The sequence below is a fragment of the Myxocyprinus asiaticus genome, chromosome 49 (assembly GCF_019703515.2).
Source record: "Myxocyprinus asiaticus isolate MX2 ecotype Aquarium Trade chromosome 49, UBuf_Myxa_2, whole genome shotgun sequence".
Classification (NCBI taxonomy): domain Eukaryota; kingdom Metazoa; phylum Chordata; class Actinopteri; order Cypriniformes; family Catostomidae; genus Myxocyprinus; species Myxocyprinus asiaticus.
The window spans coordinates 25,411,245-25,429,286 of NC_059392.1; the positions used below are offsets into that span (position 1 = coordinate 25,411,245).

An 18,042-nucleotide genomic window follows, 5' to 3' on the forward strand; every position below is an offset into this window, starting at 1 on the left:
CATGCTAACATTATTTTAGTGTGATAAAAGGGTTTACCAGCATTGAGTCGTCATGGCAACAAAGTTGTATCATATTTGTTAATTTGACATAAATATATATATATATATATATATATATATATATATATATATATAAAAAGAATTGACTTAATATTGGCCAAAATGTGCATCCCCAGTTTTGCAAACGCAATGCACCAACTCTTCTATTGTTTTTAGAAAGATATATGTGAATCTATGCACATATGTGTTTGTCCACAGGTGTGCAGGAGAAGATGGGCATCATGAACAGGGGTGTTGTTTATGCCCTGTGGGACTATAAGGCTGAGAGCCCAGATGAGTTGTCCTTTATGGAGGGAGACTGTCTGACCGTTTTACGAAGAGAGGACAGTGAAGAAACCGAGTGGTGGTGGGCGAGATGTGCCGACAACGAGGGCTACATACCTCGCAACCTGCTCGGGGTGAGGAAATATCTTGCATAAGATGTGTTTATATACAGTATTTCTAAAAATATACACATGAATAAAGGTCAAGAGAAAAAAAAACAAGCATTGATTTATTGATTTACTATTATCTACTTTGGGGAAGGTGTATGCTGCCCTACAAAGTCAAAACACAGTAAGTACGCCAACACTGAAACTGAAAATACAGCTTCTAAGTTTGTTGGTTTCAATGTAGATTTTGGAGCGGCTGCAGCTTTCACACACTGTTTTCTCCAAATCTGAGCATAGCTGAGGCAAACCCATCTGTCACAGGCAGTGTTGTGTAAATTACTCAAAATAAGTAATCCAGTACAAATTACTAATTACTTCTTTAAAAATGTAATCTGATTATTTTACTGATTACTTCAGCTGAAAAGTAATCACATTACCAATTACCCTGATTACAAGAATGTAAAATGTAATGCATTACAGTACTTTTTTTTTTTTTTTTTTTTTTTACAAAAAAGTAATTAGATTACAGTAATTACTAATTACTTTATAATCAGATACACCCCCAACACTGGTCATAGGACAGATCGTGCTCTAAAAGACATGATTTCGGTCAAACCTCAATTTTGATGAAATGTGTTGTTACTGTGTTTTGCCTTTGCAGAGCAATATAGATGTATTTCTTTGCGTTCATTAACGTTAGTGTTAACATTTGTTTATTTGTAGCTGTACCCTAGAATCAAGCCCAGACAGAGGAGCCTTGCGTAAAATCTCCATTCAGATACTCCAAACATCACCATTCCGTCCGTATGGAAAAGGACATTTATGCACACATTCACCAGCGCTGATGAGCCTGAGGTTTCCCGGGGAGTTTTGTCAACTGTTTCAACAATCGCTTCATTCTGAAGTGTAAAAGAAAGTTCTGCTCTGAAGATGAACATATCACATTTACATTGCAATATCTGACGAATAATAGTTTTATAGTGGTAGGCTGAATTAGTGTATTCTGGGATACTTATAGAAATAGGTCACCCAAAAATGACAATTCTGTCATCATTTACTGACCCTCATGTTGTTCCAAAACTACAGGATCCAAAAGTACTGTATCATAAACATATTTCACGCAACTCGTGCATCATATTCCAAGTCTTCTTAAGGCTTATGATAGGTTTTGATAAAAACCCCGAAATGTAAGTCCTTTTTCAGTGAAAATGTTGATGTTCGTTGTGCTTCTAAGCGCTGAGAGAAGCTTGTTTACAGTGGCTCATATATTGCATTGTTTAGCGCTAAAAACAACTCGAGACTTGGAATATGATGCAAAACTACGAGTAAAACGGCGCACGATATTCATTAAAACATCTATTTTTGTGTTCCGCATAAGAAAGAAAGTCATACGGGTTTGGAACACCATGAAGGTGAGTAAATTGACTGAATTTTCATTTTTGGTTGAACTATTTCTTTAAGTTGAAAAGTCGAAAAGTCAAAGAAGTGTCCCAGACTACCCTATTTACCCTATAATAAACACGATTTGTAAGGTTAAAGGCTTTTTTCTACATTAGAACAGATAGACTGAACTTAGATGCACATTTTAGAGGCGGGGTTTAAGCATGTGTAGTTAAACTACGGGAGTATTTGTTAATGGTACAGATGCATTAATACAGTCATGTAAGTATTATGTCTAATATGAAGGATTGTCAGATTTAGTGATGTCATTTTTTCATCTTTCTGAACAAATGCTAATTTTCTGCTTCATTAGTTTGACAAATGGCATCTGGTTTCACAAAAAGCTGTGCAAAAAAAAGCAGATAAAAGGTTTTATATAATACTTTTTCTTTTTTTTATTTAATACATAATGCGACGTTATGTAAACTTGTTACTATGGTGCTTGCTGCTATGCTACAACAATGTGTTCTGTGAACAATTAACAATTTATTTTACTGCGCAAAGACGGCTTTTCATTTATCGTAATAAAAACTATAAGTCGGGACTCTTGCGTCTTTTTTCAGTGTTTTTGAACTATTTTGTATGGAAGTATTAATATAAGGACTTCAACAAAAATACAAGCTTTACCTGCCTTGTCCCATAGACTTCCATTGAAAGTGCATTACTATAAATGTGATTTTTGTTTATTTTTACAAACTAAGAGGCGAGTAGAAATTATTTCTGATGTTAATCAACAGCATATCACAGATGCTGTCCATACAGCTTAACTTCCTTTAAACCAAAATAATAAAAACAACAAAAACGAAGGACGTCCACAATGAAACATTGTTTCTTTATTACATAGTAACTAATAGCAAAGCAATAGATATCTAGTCCTGTTTGCAGACTTCAGTGAAGATACATGAACATCCAAAATGCAATAAAGCCAACCAGCTGCACTTCAGACAATATTAATTATTATTTGTGAAATCACAACATGCATTGTTGACCAATAGCTGTACTGATGAGATTTAAAAGAGTGGAACTCATCCATGAAACATGAGCAGAATTAATTTGTGTAAATAGTTCGTGAAACCTTTATGACATAAATTGTGGGATCAATGTGTTTTTTTCTGCTCGTGCTTGATGAATGAGGCCCAATGTTCAGATACTGCTGAAGAATACTATATTAGCAGTCACATTATTATTTCAGTAACTTCAAAACCATACATTTAGATTCACAATCAGTACATTCAGTGTTTTTTAGAATTGCACAATATCTCAAATATGAATGCACGGATAAAACTAGAACGCACAACACAAGGGTTATCTGGATTTCTGTGCATACGTAGGATCACAAGACAGAAACCGATCACAAAAAGCTGCCATATGTTTTCAGTCGAATCCTGTGAACCGTCTCATATTAACCAAACCTTGCTTCCAAACAAGTGCGCAATATGCACAATCTTTTGGAGTCATATCACCAAAAAAAAATGTAAATAGGCACAATGCAATCAAGACTGTGAATTTTTTTTATAACTGTATTGATCCTAAAACCCTAGAGCTCCAAGAATTTCCTGTTAATTCTTTTGTTGTGAAGACGGGGCGATAATTAATCACTCCAACAAACGCACAGAAACTAATCCAAATTTCCCAAATGAAAGCAAAGCTGTGAGGGATAGAAATTCAGTCAATGGGCCAAATTATGAAAACGAGAAGAACAAATCTGTGTAAATTGTTCGTAAACCATTTTTATGTAGTGTCGCAATGCAACACATTTCTGTGTAAATCATATGTAAAACCATTCTTACGTATATTGTTGCAATGCAAAGCATTTCTGTGTAAATTATACGTAAAACCATTCTTGCGTTAATTGTCACGATGGAACACATTTGTATAAATAGTTCGTAAAACGATTTTACTTACGCATTTCTATGTAAATCATACATAAATCCATTCTTGCATTAATTGTCACAATGGAACACATTTGTGTAAATAGTTCGTAAAACTATTTTTATGTAAATTGATGCAATGCAACACATTTCTGTGTAAATCGTTTGAAAAACCATTCTTGTTAATTGTCACAATGCAACACAATTCTGTGAAAATCATACGTTAAACCATTTTTGCGTTAATTGTTGCAATGCAGCACATTCGTGTAAATCATAAGTAAAACCTCTCACGTTGTCACAATGCAACGCATTCATCTAAATAGTTTGTAAAACCATTCTTGCGTAAATTGTCACGATGGAACACATTCGTATAAATAGTTCGTAAAATTATTTTACGTACGCATTTCTGTGTAAATCAGACATAAAACTATTCTTGCATTAATTGTCACAATGGAACACATTCGTGTAAATAGTTCGTAAAACTTTCATTAATTGTCACAATGGAACACATTCGTGTAAATAGTTCGTAAAACTATTTTTACGTAAATTGATGTAATGCAACATTTCTGTGTAAATCGTTTGAAAAACCATTCTTGTTAATTGTCGCAATGCAACACATTTCTGTGTAAATCATACGTTAAACCATTTTTGCGTTAATTGTCACAATGCAACGCATTCATCTAAATAGTTTGTAAAACCATTTTTAAGTAAATTGTCGCAATGCAACGTATTCGTGTAAATAGTTCGTTAAACCATTCTTGCGTAAATTTTCACAATGGAACGCATTCGTGTAAATAGTTCGGAAAACTATTTTTATGTATGCATTTCTGTGTAAATCATACATAAAACCATTCTTGCATTAATTGTCACAATGGAACACATTCATGTAAATAGTTCGTAAAACTATTTTTACGTAAATTGACGCAATGCAACACATTTCCGTGTAAATCGTTTGAAAAACCATTCTTGTTAATTGTCGCAATGCAACACATTTCTGTGTAAATCATACGTTAAACCATTCTTGTGTTAATTGTCACTATACAACGCATTAATCTAAATAGTTTGTAAAACCATTTTTAAGTAAATTTTCACAATGCAGCGTATTCATGTAAATAGTTCATTAAACCATTCTTGCGTAAATTGTCGCAATGCAATGGATTTCTGTATAAATCTTTCCTGGGGTCGTCTTGAGGTCGTATGTATGTCTAATGTTTACGACAAATGTTTTCCATTTTTTACATTTAAATTTGTGCAAAAAGTATTTTCAAAATTTAATCAACTAAAAGATTGTCACCCTGTTTTCTAGACTGTATTTCTGCCCCTCTCAGCCTCATTTTTGTTCACATTAAAATAAAAATGGTGTGTACTGTGTCTGAGATTTTTGCTTATGACTGTCCTGTGAAAATCTTCATAAAATACAATATGAATCTGAGGTATGCACCAATTCTACGAGGGTAACTAAGAATCTGAGGAAGTTTACGGAATTGACCAATTGAAAATTTCTCAATCAAATAAATGCTACGATTATGTTCTTATATCTGTAATGCAGGCTGTAGAGAGAAGTGTTCGTTTAACAATCTGCTCTAGATACCCAGCTAAGACCACAGCTTAGTGACTCAAAATCCCACATGCTTTACTCAAGGTCAAACAGCTTTAACTTAAGATGTGAAACCTGCACATGTGTAAGGTTTCCGAGCTCCATTACACTCCGTATATTATACTCTTATCCAGTGGTTTTCAACTGGTAGGCTAAATTTAAACATATAGTCCTGTATATTTAGGATTGCTAATCAGCTTTTCAGAAGAAAACGTTTTTGATCATCTTTTATCGTTGACGTCAAAGATTGTGCTGCCAATCCAACTCTACCGTATTTTGGCACAAATTCATCTCTCACTTGGTAGAAGGTAGTCAAATTATGCCAACATGGACAGGTTGCATGATATGCCCTCATATATATTCTATGTGTGTAAACCTCACAAAAGCCAAGAGCATTTACACACAGGCAAATCTGCGATTAATACAGGCAAATCTATGATAAAAGTAGTACGGCCTCTCTGTAATCTGAGTGTGGAAATGAAAGGTGCATGATAAAACTAGGGTATGCAAACTCAAGGCAAGGACAGGAAGTGACTGCAGTCGAGTGTCCTCTTTGGACTTATAGAGTATTTAATTGTGATTCTGGTTGTGGTTCTGGTCAGGCACATGGTTCTGTGTGGAGGGCAGGAGGTGCGTCACATGTCCGATGCCTTTGGTCACCCCCTCCCTGAAGAGGAGCTTTGCTCCCACACGCAAGTACTCAGGGTGCTTTAAGAATCTGAAGCACACTACGGCTCTCTCTCCTGTACGTAGCTCCTCCTAGAGGACACACAGAGACACACACATATATCTGTGATGTGCACACACAAAGCATCAGTTTTCAACATTTATATGGTGATTCAATTCAATTCGGGTCACTTTTGACTACCTGAAATTTAGAAAAATATGATTGCTGTCAATAGGAGGGCTGTCAATAGATTACATATCTATAAGGGCTGTCAGTAGATTAACATTTTAATATATAGATAATGTATATATACACAGTACCTATAAATAGTAAATCCAGAGAAACTGATCATTTTGCAGTGGTCTATTAATTTTTTCCAGAGCTGTATGTATGTGTGTGTGTATATATATAATATATATATTCACATACCTATTTAAATTGCTAATCTATTGACAGGCCTTATAAATAAATATTAATATTAAATATACACACAGTATTCAGAAAGTATTCAGACCCCTTCATTTTTTTCACATTTTGTTATGTTGCAGCTTTATGCTAAAATGCTAAATATTTTTTCACATCAATCTAGACTACATACCCCATAATGACAAAGCAAAAACCAGATTTTTGATAACTTTGCAAATTTATTAAAAAGAAAAAAACTGAAATATCACATTGACATAAATATTCAGACCCTTCATTATGACACTTAAAATTGAGCTCAGGTGTTTCCCATTTCTCTGGATCATCTTTGAGATGTTTCTACACTTTTATTGGAGTCCACCTGTTTCAGTCCACAAATTCAATTGATTGGACATGATTTGGAAAGGCACACACCTGTCTATATAAGGCCTTACAGCTGAAAATGCATATCAGAGCAAAAACCAAGCCATGAGTTCAAAGGAACTGCTCAGAGACAGGATTGTGTCAAGGCACAGATCTGAGGAAGGCTACAACATTTTTTTGGTTGCATTGAAGGTTCCCAAGAGCACAGTGACCTCCATAATTCTTAAATGGAAGATGTTTGGAACATCCAGGACTCTTCCTAGAGCTGGCCGCCCAGCCAAACTGAGCAATCATGGGAGAAGGGCCTTAGTAAGAGAGGAGACCAAGAACCCGATGGTCACTCTGATTGAGCTCCAGAGATCATGTGTGGAGATGGGAGAAACTTGCAGAAGGACAACCATCACTGCAACACCCCACCGATCTGGGCTTTATGGCAGAGTGGCCAGACGGAAGCCTCTCCTCAGAGCAAGACACATAAAAAAACACCTAAAGGAATCTCAGACTGTGAGAAACAAGATTCTCTGGTCTGATGAAATGAAGATTGAACTGTTTGGCCTCAATTCCAAGTGTCATGTCTGGAGGAAACCAGGCACCGCTCATCTCCTGTGCAATACCATCCCAACGGTGAAGCATGTTGGTGGCAGCATCATACTGTGGGGGTGTTTTTCAGTGGCAGGGACTGGGGGACTGGTCAGGGTTGAAGGAATGCTGAACGCAACAAAATACAGAGATATCCTTCATGAAAACCTGCTCCAGAGCACTCAGGACCTCAGACCGGGTAGAAGGTTCACCTTCCAACAGGACAATGACCATAAATACACAGCCAAGACAACACAAGAGTGGTTTAGGGACAACTCTGTGAATGTCCTTGAGTGTCCCAGCCAGAGCCCAGATTTGAACCCAATCGAACATCTCTGGAGAGATCTGAAAATGACTGTCCACCGATAGTCCCCATCCAACCTGACAGAGCTTGAGAGGATCTGCAGAGAAGAATGGCAGAAAATCCCTAAATCCAGGTGTGCAAAGCTTGTCGCATTGAACCCAAAAAGACTTGAGGCTGTAATCGCTGCCAAAGTTGCTTCAACTAAGTACTGAGTTAACGGTCTGATTACTTATGTCAATGTGATATTTCAGTTTTTTTCTTTTTAATACATTTGCAAAGTTAAATATATTATATACACTGATCAGCCACAACATTAAAACCACCTGCCTAATATTGTGTAGGTCCCCCGTGTGCCACCAAAACAGCACCAACCCGCATCTCAGAATAGCATTCAGAAATTATATTCTTCTCACCGCAATTGTACAGAGCAGTTATCTGAGTTACCGTAGACTTTGTCAGTTCAAACCAGTCTGGCCATTCTCTGTTGACCTCTCTCATCAACAAGACATTTCAGTCCACAGAATTGCCGCTCACTGGATGTTTTTTTGTTTTTGGCACCATTCTGAGTAAATTCTAGAGACTGTTGTGTGTGAAAATCCCAGGAGATCAGCAGTTACAGAAATAATCAAACCAGCCCGTCTGGCAGGTAGGTGTATATATACACAGTGTGTGTGTGTGTGTGTGTGTGTGTGTGTGATATATATATATATATATATATATATATATATATATATATATATATATATATATAATTCAGTTAATAAAAAATGAATTTCATTATTGTGGAAGACAAGTAAAGCACTGATTAGACAATACAAAAAGTGGCTTTCGAAGGCAATATTATTTCCATAATATTAAGCATAAGCCTTTCATTGGCTGACAGTTCACAGCAATCCATTTTACAAATGAATTTGTCAATCAAAATTATTATAAGGTCTTTTCTAAGGACGCATCTATGTCCACTTTAAACGTAGTTTGAAACATGGTTTATTGCCTGTACTACTGCGTGTTGCCCGTTCAGCTGGAGTTGCGCTTACTGCCCCCTGCTGAACTCACGAAAACACAAATGTGTTACTGTACTCCAAGCATAAATTGCTCTGATGGTAGGACAAATCTTTATTACGGCCCAGGAAATGTATTCATTTCGTAAATTTTTTTAGCGGTTACCTCAATCCGGGTGGCGGAGGACAAGTCTCAGTTGCCTCCGTTTCTGAGACCGTCAATCCGCGCATCTTATCACGTGACTCGCTGTGCATGACACCGCGGAGACTCACAGCATGTGGAGGCCACATGCCCACAATTGACATTTATTTTAATAAATATATTATACATAATACACATAAATATATAAAGTTAGAAAGCTACGTTTTGAAAGTAAAAAATTATTTAGCAAAACTTGAGGCTGTAAAAAGACAACTACCTTCCCAAGGAGGCACTCCACTGTTGCAGTCTGCCTCACGTTCCCCACGTGCACCGTGACCTGGAAACCACGGCGGAACGTCTTGGCGTGGAACAGGAGAACGATCGCAGCTTCAAACTGCCAGCAGATCGTAGGGTTCATCTTAGGACTCACCATTACCATGCCCTTAAAACACAATCATGACTTGTAAAGACTTGGCTTCATAAAGACTTCGTAAAGTCAAACTGATAAAGTTACTGTATCACAGTCTGTCTGATTCAATACAAAACGAATTGTTTTCTTTGTTGTTTTGATATCAAACCTTTCGTAGTAATGAGCGATCAAAGTTCCCCAGAGCGAGTGTGGCGGCCTGTCCAGCTCTTAGCACACGGCATCCAGAGCGATTTCTGTGAATACTGCATACTTTCAACCTCAAGAACCTACCATCATCTGTAGGGCCCACGACCAACCGGTCTCCCTCACGACAGACACCACTACAGAGAAAACGGACTGTCATTCATAAACAAGGAAAGACAAGTTCATCAAGACAAACTTTGAATGTTGGCTTGACATCTGAAAACGTTTAAGAAGCCTTGAAGTGTGATTCTCACTAAACCTGTCAAGAAAATGTCCTGGTCATATTTAACAGCAAATCACCACACAAAAAAAAAGAAAATAAAGATGACGCATAATGAAGCCTACATTTAGAGCAATTAAGATTGTTTGCAGTGTGGCATTATTTTCGGGACACTTTATTTCACGATTCTCATTACCGTAACACATCAAGACAACCTACTTTTAATATTCCCACTGTTTTCAATGATGATTCTCATATCCGTAACACAGTCATTTTTTTATTGTATTACATTACATTACATTTGTGGTGGTTTTTAGGGTGTTAGACAGATGCACTGACCTGTAAAGCGTTCCACCAACTACTGTCCCTACATCAGGAACACTGTAAATCTCATCTACCTGTAAGAATACATTGACATCAAAATTACATCTAGAATTGAGAAAACAGTATGTGTGTTGGCTGGAATGTGTGTTTAAGTGTGTATTTACCTGGAACTCCGTAAGCTGCTGCATTAGTTCCTCCTGCTCTTTGCTGTTGCTTAGAGGAGGCAGAATATTGAAGAAGGCCTTTAGAAGGTCCAGATTCTCCCCAGATACACTGGAGAGGGTGAAGATGGGCGTCACACTGTGGGGACAGAAATGCATAGTTTTTAATGCAGAATATGATTCCTTTAGCCCCTTAAACTCTGATGCATTTTTGGGCTGCCGCCCGCAAATTTTCACACTCAAATTTCAAAGCTCACCATTCGCACATTCTGTGGACTAATTGCAAAACAATGTGTCTAATTTTTTCAATTAAAAAAAGACTCCAATTAATAAATAAATAAATAATATTGTATCCGTTTATAATCTTATGATAAACATTTTGTTGTTGTCTAACTTTGTAAACGTGTAATTCTGGTTCTGTTCACTCTACCTCACTTTGAAAAGTCTAATTTTATTCCACTAGGTGGTAGAAAGCACTAGAAAAAGATATTTGTTTTCTATCACATGTAAATGTAGGTGGCTCTCTAACGCATTTTAGCCCTCACAGATGTGCTCGTCCATAGACATTCAGTCTAATTTTCAGTTCAAGCAACACCCTCATTGTTTCATCGAATATCTCGGCCTCTGAGTGGACTACAAGCTCAATCTAGGTATCATTAGAAAGATGAGATCGTCCCATTGTGATGATATAAAACATTTTATCATCAGTATTTTTCTGATGATTTGTTTTGCATGCTTTTCCTTCTAGATGGCATATTTTGTTCTGGACATCTAAGATACAGTATAACATTGGATTATTCAGCCAAGCATGCTCACAGAAAAGATTTAAAGTTTTTAGCTATTTGGGGCTTACAGCAGCAGTTATTGGAGCATAAAAGAGACGTTTGTATTTGATGACTTACAGAAATCATATTTCGCTTTGTGATTCTTCTGAAAAATCTTTCGAACTGTGGTATTAGGGCAACAAAATAAGCTGTACAGTCACATTCCTGAGAGTGATATATGACTTGTCCATTTATGTGAAGGAATTATATTTTTATATAAATATGTCTACCCCATTACTTCCAGGGGGCGCTAATTTTCAACATGAATGTTTTGAGGCCTTATTTTGTTATTTTAAGTAACATAAATGCAGAAGTTCAGATTCTAAGATTTCAAATGATACCTCATATGCCTGGCTTTTGGATACAGAGACTTTAACGTTTTAAGCGTAAACTTTTTTTAAGCGTAAACTCCCCCTTTGGATCTGCCGGCAGGCCCATAGTGTTTAAGGGGTTAATAGCCTCTTTCTCTCCTAAAGGGACAGTTCACCTAAAAATGTAACTTCTGTAATAATTTACTCTCATGCCATCCCAGATGTGTATGACTTTATTTCTTCTGCAGAACACAAATGAAGATTGTAAGAAGAATATTTCAGCTCTGTAGGTCCATACAATGCAAGTCAACAGGGTCCAAAACTATGAAGCTCCAAAAATCACATAAAGGCAGCATAAAGGTAATCCATAATACTCCAGTGGTTTAATCCATGTCTTCAGAAGTGATATGATAGGTGTGGGTGAGAAACAGATCAATACTTTTTTTAATATAAATTTTCCTTTTGTCCCAGTAGGTGGCGATGTGCACGAAGAATGCGAATCACCGAAAACAAAAGATGAACTCTTAAGAGAGAAGAGTGCTTAGGAGTGCTGTTTGAAAGTGGACTTAAAAAAATGTATCTGTTTCTTACCCACACCTATCATATTGCTTCTGAAGAGATGGATTTAACCACTGTTATGGAATACGTTTATTCTGCCTTTATGTGCTTTTTGAGCTTCAAAGTTTTGGACCCTGGTGACTTGCATTGTATGGACCTACAGAGCTGAAATATTCTTCTAAAAATCTTCATTTGTGTTCTGTGGAAGAAAGAAAGTCACACATCTGGGATGGCATGAGGGTGAGTAAATGATGAGAGAATTTTCATTTTTGGGTGAACTATCCCTTTAAACACACACACATTCACATTTGTACCTGGAGGATTGTGCAAACTGCTGTGCAGCGGTGACAGCATCATCAGGGTTTGCCACCACCATGGGGACCTTATTGCAGCCGGGCTGTTTGAGAACTCTCTCCAGCTGACGGACGGTTTTTTCCACAGTGCTTTTGCCGCACAGGTCCACCTTACTCACCACAATGAATATAGGCACCTTCAGCGCCATAGCCAAACCCAGGTGCTCCCTTGTTGTGCCAGCTGAGAGAGAGAGTTTGACAATATAAAGTATGTATTCCCAGTAGGACTAGGCAATGTAGCTAAAAAAAGTATTAAATGAATTTTTCAGCAATATTGATTTGAAATCATTTTTACTTTTATGCACCACTATAACAATGCAAAATTTCCAACCTTTTAAATACATGACAAATGCTCCTTTGAAGATTTTTGAACGGTGACACATTGTTTACTGACTGTATCCGGTAATGACTCTATCGCAATTTTGGAGGCTGAAATTTAAATCAGAGACACTACTAAAATACTGTTGCTTGGACGTGTGAAGTTGCAAAAGTAAACGGGTCATTCCTGGGATTCCTTAATATTTCAGACCCCCAGAATTTTTTTAAGTGGTGGTTCACTAAAAAGAAATGTTGAAAGCTTTTTTACAAGATGTTGATATGTCCGTTATAATTAATTAAAAGAATTATTGCATTAAAGTAATGTTTATCATAAAAGAATGTCTTCTTTCTATCTTATACCGAGCATTTTGTCATGTCCACTTTGATTGGATTTTAGGAGTGAATGCACTTAGCTGCATAAAGAGCTATAGGATGCTCCCTTGCTCCCTATTTAGTGAACGACTTAACCTCCAGTGTGCTGTCTGTCTGCACTGGTCTCAGAACAGTTTGAAATGCACCTTATTTTCATCCTAACTCCATATAAAGCCTCTGAAAGACACATTTTTCAGCTTTTGGATGAACACATTGATTCTCAATGTGAAAATGCACAGTGAATATTCACTTTATTCAGCAGGGTTGGGAACCACTGGTCTAATTATTTGTTTTTTCCGACACCCGCGGAGGTAAATTGGACCTGGCAGATCACATTCGGACAGCTATGATACACTGCACTTTTTCATAATACAAGCGTTTAATTGTTATACATGTAATTCTGCTTAATTTTTAGGTTTCAGCTTATTAATAATTTGTGTTAAAATGTGTAGTTGATATGAAATTTCCAACAGTGACTGCTCATATTTTTACACATGCAAGTTCAACATTAAAGAAAATTACAATTGTACTTTTTAAAATGAATTTGTCACCATACATTTTTTGAGGCTTAAATGTGATTAAAATTGTAGTAAACAGAATATAACATAAAACAGTCTAGAGTCTTGTGAACAGGATTCAGTCAGTTTAAATGAATTTAAATTATGCATTGTGTATAGTGGAGCCAAAATACTATGTGCACGCATGTGGATGAGGGGTCGCACAAGGTTAAGCTGGTATAGGAAAGGGTATTTCAACATCAAAGAAGTTATACACTTTAGTTTTAGTTCCCAAATAAAAATCTCATTAAGTTCTTTGTAATATTCACGATGTTGGTAAATGCTGTATTTGCAGCCCTAAATCCAAGTGTCATGGATTACTTTATGTGTTAAGAATTTTGCATAACCAACTTTTAACATCAAGTTCAAGTTTAAAAACGTGCAGCTTATAAATGAATAAATACTAACCAATGCCAGTGTTTGCCCCTACCACCAGCATGGCAAAGTCTGGGCAGTAGCTTGTCAAGCCAAATATGGTGGTCTTCAAGTACTTATAATGACCAGCCAGATCAATAAATGTGATCATTTTTGAAGAGCTCTCACAGATCTCCTCTGCTGTATGTGAATCGCTATAATTTACAACCTGAAATTATAAATATAAAAATCATTTCACAACTTCTTTAAATAAGGCAAGCAGGAGGTTGTTGGTTTGAATACCAGTTAATGCACTTGAAACTAAACTGCAATTGAAGGTTCTCAGTATTTTTCCCACCTCTCCTTTGCTGTTGAAGCCGAGGATCTCGAAACTGATGCTGGACGTCCGGCCGGTTTGAATCTCATGCAGGTGTCTGAAGAGGTTGAGTCTCGCCCTGCCTCGCCCGTTATCCAGCTCGCCCTGAGTCAACACGCCCAGCAGAGTCGACTTCCCTGAGTCCACGTTACCCAGAACAGCCACACGCAGATCCAGGAACTACACAAACAAACACAGAAATCACAACAACTTGACAATGTAATACATTCATTAGTGTGTCAATGAATAGATGATGAAGGGGGGGGTTAAAGTTACAGAAATACTCAAACCAGCCCGTCTGACACCAACAATCATCCATGCGATTATCTAATCAGCCAATCGTGTGGCAGAAGTGCAGTGCATAAAATCATGCAGATACGGGTCAGGAGCTTCAGTTAATGTTCACATCAACCATCAGAATGGGGAAATATTTTTATCTCAGTGATTTGGACCATGGCATGATTGTTGGTGCTAGATGGGCTGGTTTGAGTATTTCTGTATTTCTGTATTTCTGTGCTGATCTCCTGGGATTTTCACACACAACAGTCTCTAGAGTTTACTCTGAATGGTGCCAAAAACAAAAAACATCCAGTGAGCTGCAGTTCTGTGGACTGAAATGTCTTGCTGATGAGAGAGGTCAACAGAGAATGCCCAGACTGGTTTAAACGGACAAAGTCTACAGTAACTCAGATAACCACTCTGTACAATTGTGATGAGAAGAATATAATCTCTGAATGCTATTCTGAGATGCGGGTTGATGTTGTTTTGGTGGCATGAGGGGGACCTACACAATATTAGGCAGGTGGTTTTAATGTTGTGGTTGATTTATTACAATAACAACAACGATTTACAATGGCATTGAAACGTATTGTGCCATCACAAGCTAACCTGCTGGTCATCTGGCACTTTCCGCACAAGAACTTCTGCGATTTTCCGTCTAGCTCGATCACAATCCACCTCCCTCTCTCTGAGGAGTGTGATATCAGCTCCAACCCTGCAGAGAGTCACAGAGTCTTACCAAGACAACACAACATGCTTGTAAGCCATGCCTAACACACTGACATTAAAGAATACATGAATTCGATGTTTAAGTTCGACTACATACTTCTCGGCCATTCTGCGAAGGGTCTTCAGTGATGCTTTCATATCTTCCTCTGTCAGTCCAACCAGCAGACCGTTATCCTCCACCCCAATCTGATACACCGCCTCCCCACGGCCCTCCTGAAGTCGCCATTTCAACTGAGTGGCCAAGTGCTCGAATCGATACTGTGTAGGGTTCACTAGCTTCAACTGCACAGAGCATGAGTAAAGAAAAACAAGATCAATGTGTCGCTACTGAGAGTTCAACTTCTATTTCGTTGACTCAGATTGTGAAAGTGGGATTCGTTTGTACCTTGTATTCAATGTTTCCCTCTTCAGCCTGAAAAATAAGAAAAAAAAAATAAGGTTTGTCAAAAGAAGATTTCGAAAATAAATCCTTGCACATTCAATTACTTACTAAACACAAGCATAGTCATGTACTCTGGTCCTGGCCCTTAAAAAATACTTTAGTATTACCATGGTACATTAAAAAAAACATGGTATTACCATGTTAAATGCCCCAAAAACATGGTAATAATATGGAGTTTTTTGTTATTGATTTAATAAGATTCTCAATGCGTAACTGTGAAAAAAATGTATGTACACTGGTGGCCAAAAGTTTGGAATAATATACACATTTTGCTGTTTCGGAAGGAAATTGATACTTTAATTCACCAAAGTGGCATTCAACTGATCACAAAGTATAGTCAGGACATTACTGATGTAAAAAACAGCACCATCACTATTTGAAAAAAGTCATTTTTGATCAAATCTAGACAGTAGCCATCACTCCAACACCTTATCATTGAGTAATCATGATAAATTGATCATTTGGTACTAGAAAATCACTTGCCATTATATCAAACACAGCTGAAAGCTATCTGGTTTGTTAAATGAAGCTTCAAATTGTGTTTGTTTTTGAGTTGCCACAGTATGCAATAGACTGGCATGTCTTAAGGTCAATATTAGGTCAAAAATGGCAAAAAAGAAACAGCTTTCTCTAGAAACTCATCAGTCAATCATTGTTTTGAGGAATGAAGGCTATTCAATGCTTGAAATTGCCCAAAAACTGAAGATTTCGTACAAAGGTGTACACTACAGTCTTCAATATATATATATATATATATATATATATATAATTGTGAGGCCTAAAAATCTGTTTTATTTCAGTCTATTCTGTAGCCTAATTTATTCAATTATTCAATTTTATCCAATACAAGTGGATCCAATACAGAAATCTGACATATGGCAATATATGTAAAAGATACTGTATATTCAATAATAAAAAGTCATATACTTCTACATATATAGATCATATCTTTCAAAATACTACAAAAATGGCTCTATTCAAATATGTAATTTACATATCGCCCCAAATACAAGTGGAATTTGACTATGTACCTATTTGCTCAAGTTCATGATCTATAAATGTATATGTGTGTTCATTTATGCCCATATCAGATTTATGTATTGCTCCTATTACAGTGTAGTTACATCATTAGTACTATGTAATAACTACAAATAAGCAATCCCTTTCAAACATTCACCGTGGAAACCATATTATCCACCAAAATAGTCATTTTTATTATTATTAACAAAACACAAAGATTCTGAAAGCTTTGAAGGACACTCCAAGTTCATTGTGATTTTACAGTATTTATTACACAGTAATGCAGTAAATGTGGTATTTTGATGAAGCGACTGTATGGTTACCATGGTAAATTTTGTGCACTTTTTATGTCATAATTTGGCTGAGCAGCTTGTAATTACACATTATACGTGTTCTTGGTATTGCAATGGTGTAACATAACAGGCACAATCCCTCAATGCTGTTCCATCTGTTGAGGTCGTGTTTATTTATTACACACAGTGACAGTAATCTCATCTGGCTAATGGTTAGCATCAGTCTCATACACATCTATTTATTTACCTCCGGTGGTAAAAACGGCGGAGGCTCGTTGGCCTTCTTGCCCCTCCGTCTCTTCCCCCTTTTGCCTCTTCTCCTCTTCTTTGGTGCATTTTGTGTCCCACTTTCTGCTGCGTTATTCTGCGGGCTGTTTGTTTGCGGCGCAGACTTGATGCTGCTGCGGTCTGCGACCTGCACATCCATAGCTCGCTCGCACATAAACGAGATAAAGTGCTACTGTTTTAAACGAAAAGTTAAATATACGTGTGTTTGAAAAAATGCACCTCTTATTTATAAACGGGGTCTATGCATTTCCTTGCTTTCAAGTTATTTGCTATTGCACTGTGATACGCGATCTGTCTGGGATCCATGACCGCAGCGACATCCTCCTCAGTAGGCCGGGACAGAGCAGTGTTCCCGCCTCCATCATGTATTCCAGTCATTCGTCATCCATGGATTTAATCTGTCAAACACAGAGTGATATCTGCACCTTCTGTGGAAATCGAGCTCTAGGCTCATGCATACAGTATATATATATATATATATATATATATATATATATATATATATATATATATATATATACTGTATATGCATGTGTGTGTGTGTGTGTGTGTGTGTGTGTGTGTATATATATATATGTATATATATACTGTATACTGTATGCATATGTGTGTATATTTAAGCAATATCACACTAGCAAGAGTGCGATATGGCCCTACATCAGCACTGCTGTGATTTGGCTACAGGCCGAGTGCCATAGGTAATCACACAGTGCTGATTTAGGAACATACAGCATGATTGCGAGTGTCATATTGCTTATATACAACAGTTCAATGAACAAGTACATTTAAAAAAATTAGGAAAAACTGAGTACGGTCATAAAAACACATTTGT

General features: G+C 37.0%; 2 protein-coding genes across 2 annotated transcripts in view; one reads left to right on the forward strand and one right to left on the reverse strand.

Moving 5' to 3' along the window:
* LOC127438353 (apoptosis-stimulating of p53 protein 2-like) overlaps positions 1-2,415 on the forward strand; it is a 49,495-nt gene extending 47,080 nt beyond the window's left edge. The window contains exons 17-18 of the mRNA XM_051693878.1: positions 259-458; positions 1,155-2,415. Of these exons, the coding sequence (XP_051549838.1) occupies positions 259-458; positions 1,155-1,196 (242 nt within the window). The 3' untranslated portion in view covers positions 1,197-2,415. The remainder of the gene's footprint in view (positions 1-258; positions 459-1,154) is intronic.
* Positions 2,416-4,229: 1,814 nt separating this feature from the next.
* On the reverse strand, positions 4,230-17,602 carry LOC127438359 (GTP-binding protein 2-like). The gene is made up of 12 exons (XM_051693892.1): positions 17,170-17,602; positions 15,553-15,579; positions 15,265-15,449; positions 15,048-15,153; positions 14,142-14,339; positions 13,838-14,012; positions 12,144-12,363; positions 10,140-10,275; positions 9,991-10,049; positions 9,397-9,568; positions 9,096-9,260; positions 4,230-6,098 (listed from the first exon to the last, which is right to left on the reverse strand). The coding sequence occupies exons 1-12, from the start codon at positions 17,362-17,364 to the stop codon at positions 5,910-5,912; spliced, it is 1,827 nt and encodes a 608-aa protein (XP_051549852.1). The 5' UTR covers positions 17,365-17,602; the 3' UTR covers positions 4,230-5,909.
* Positions 17,603-18,042: the final 440 nt, after the last annotated feature.

What these genes read in the sequence shown, in the direction of transcription:
- LOC127438359 (XM_051693892.1), bottom strand. Translation starts at nt 17,364, where the DNA reads ATGTGCGAGCGAGCTATGGATGTGCAGGTCGCAGACCGCAGCAGCATC. An exon ending in AGGGGCAAACACTGGCATTG is followed by an intron (nt 12,364 to 13,837) that starts GTTAGTATTTAT and finishes TCTCTCTCTCAG; the next exon opens with CTGGCACAACAAGGGAGCAC. An exon ending in AGCAGCTTACGGAGTTCCAG is followed by an intron (nt 10,050 to 10,139) that starts GTAAATACACAC and finishes GTATTCTTACAG; the next exon opens with GTAGATGAGATTTACAGTGT.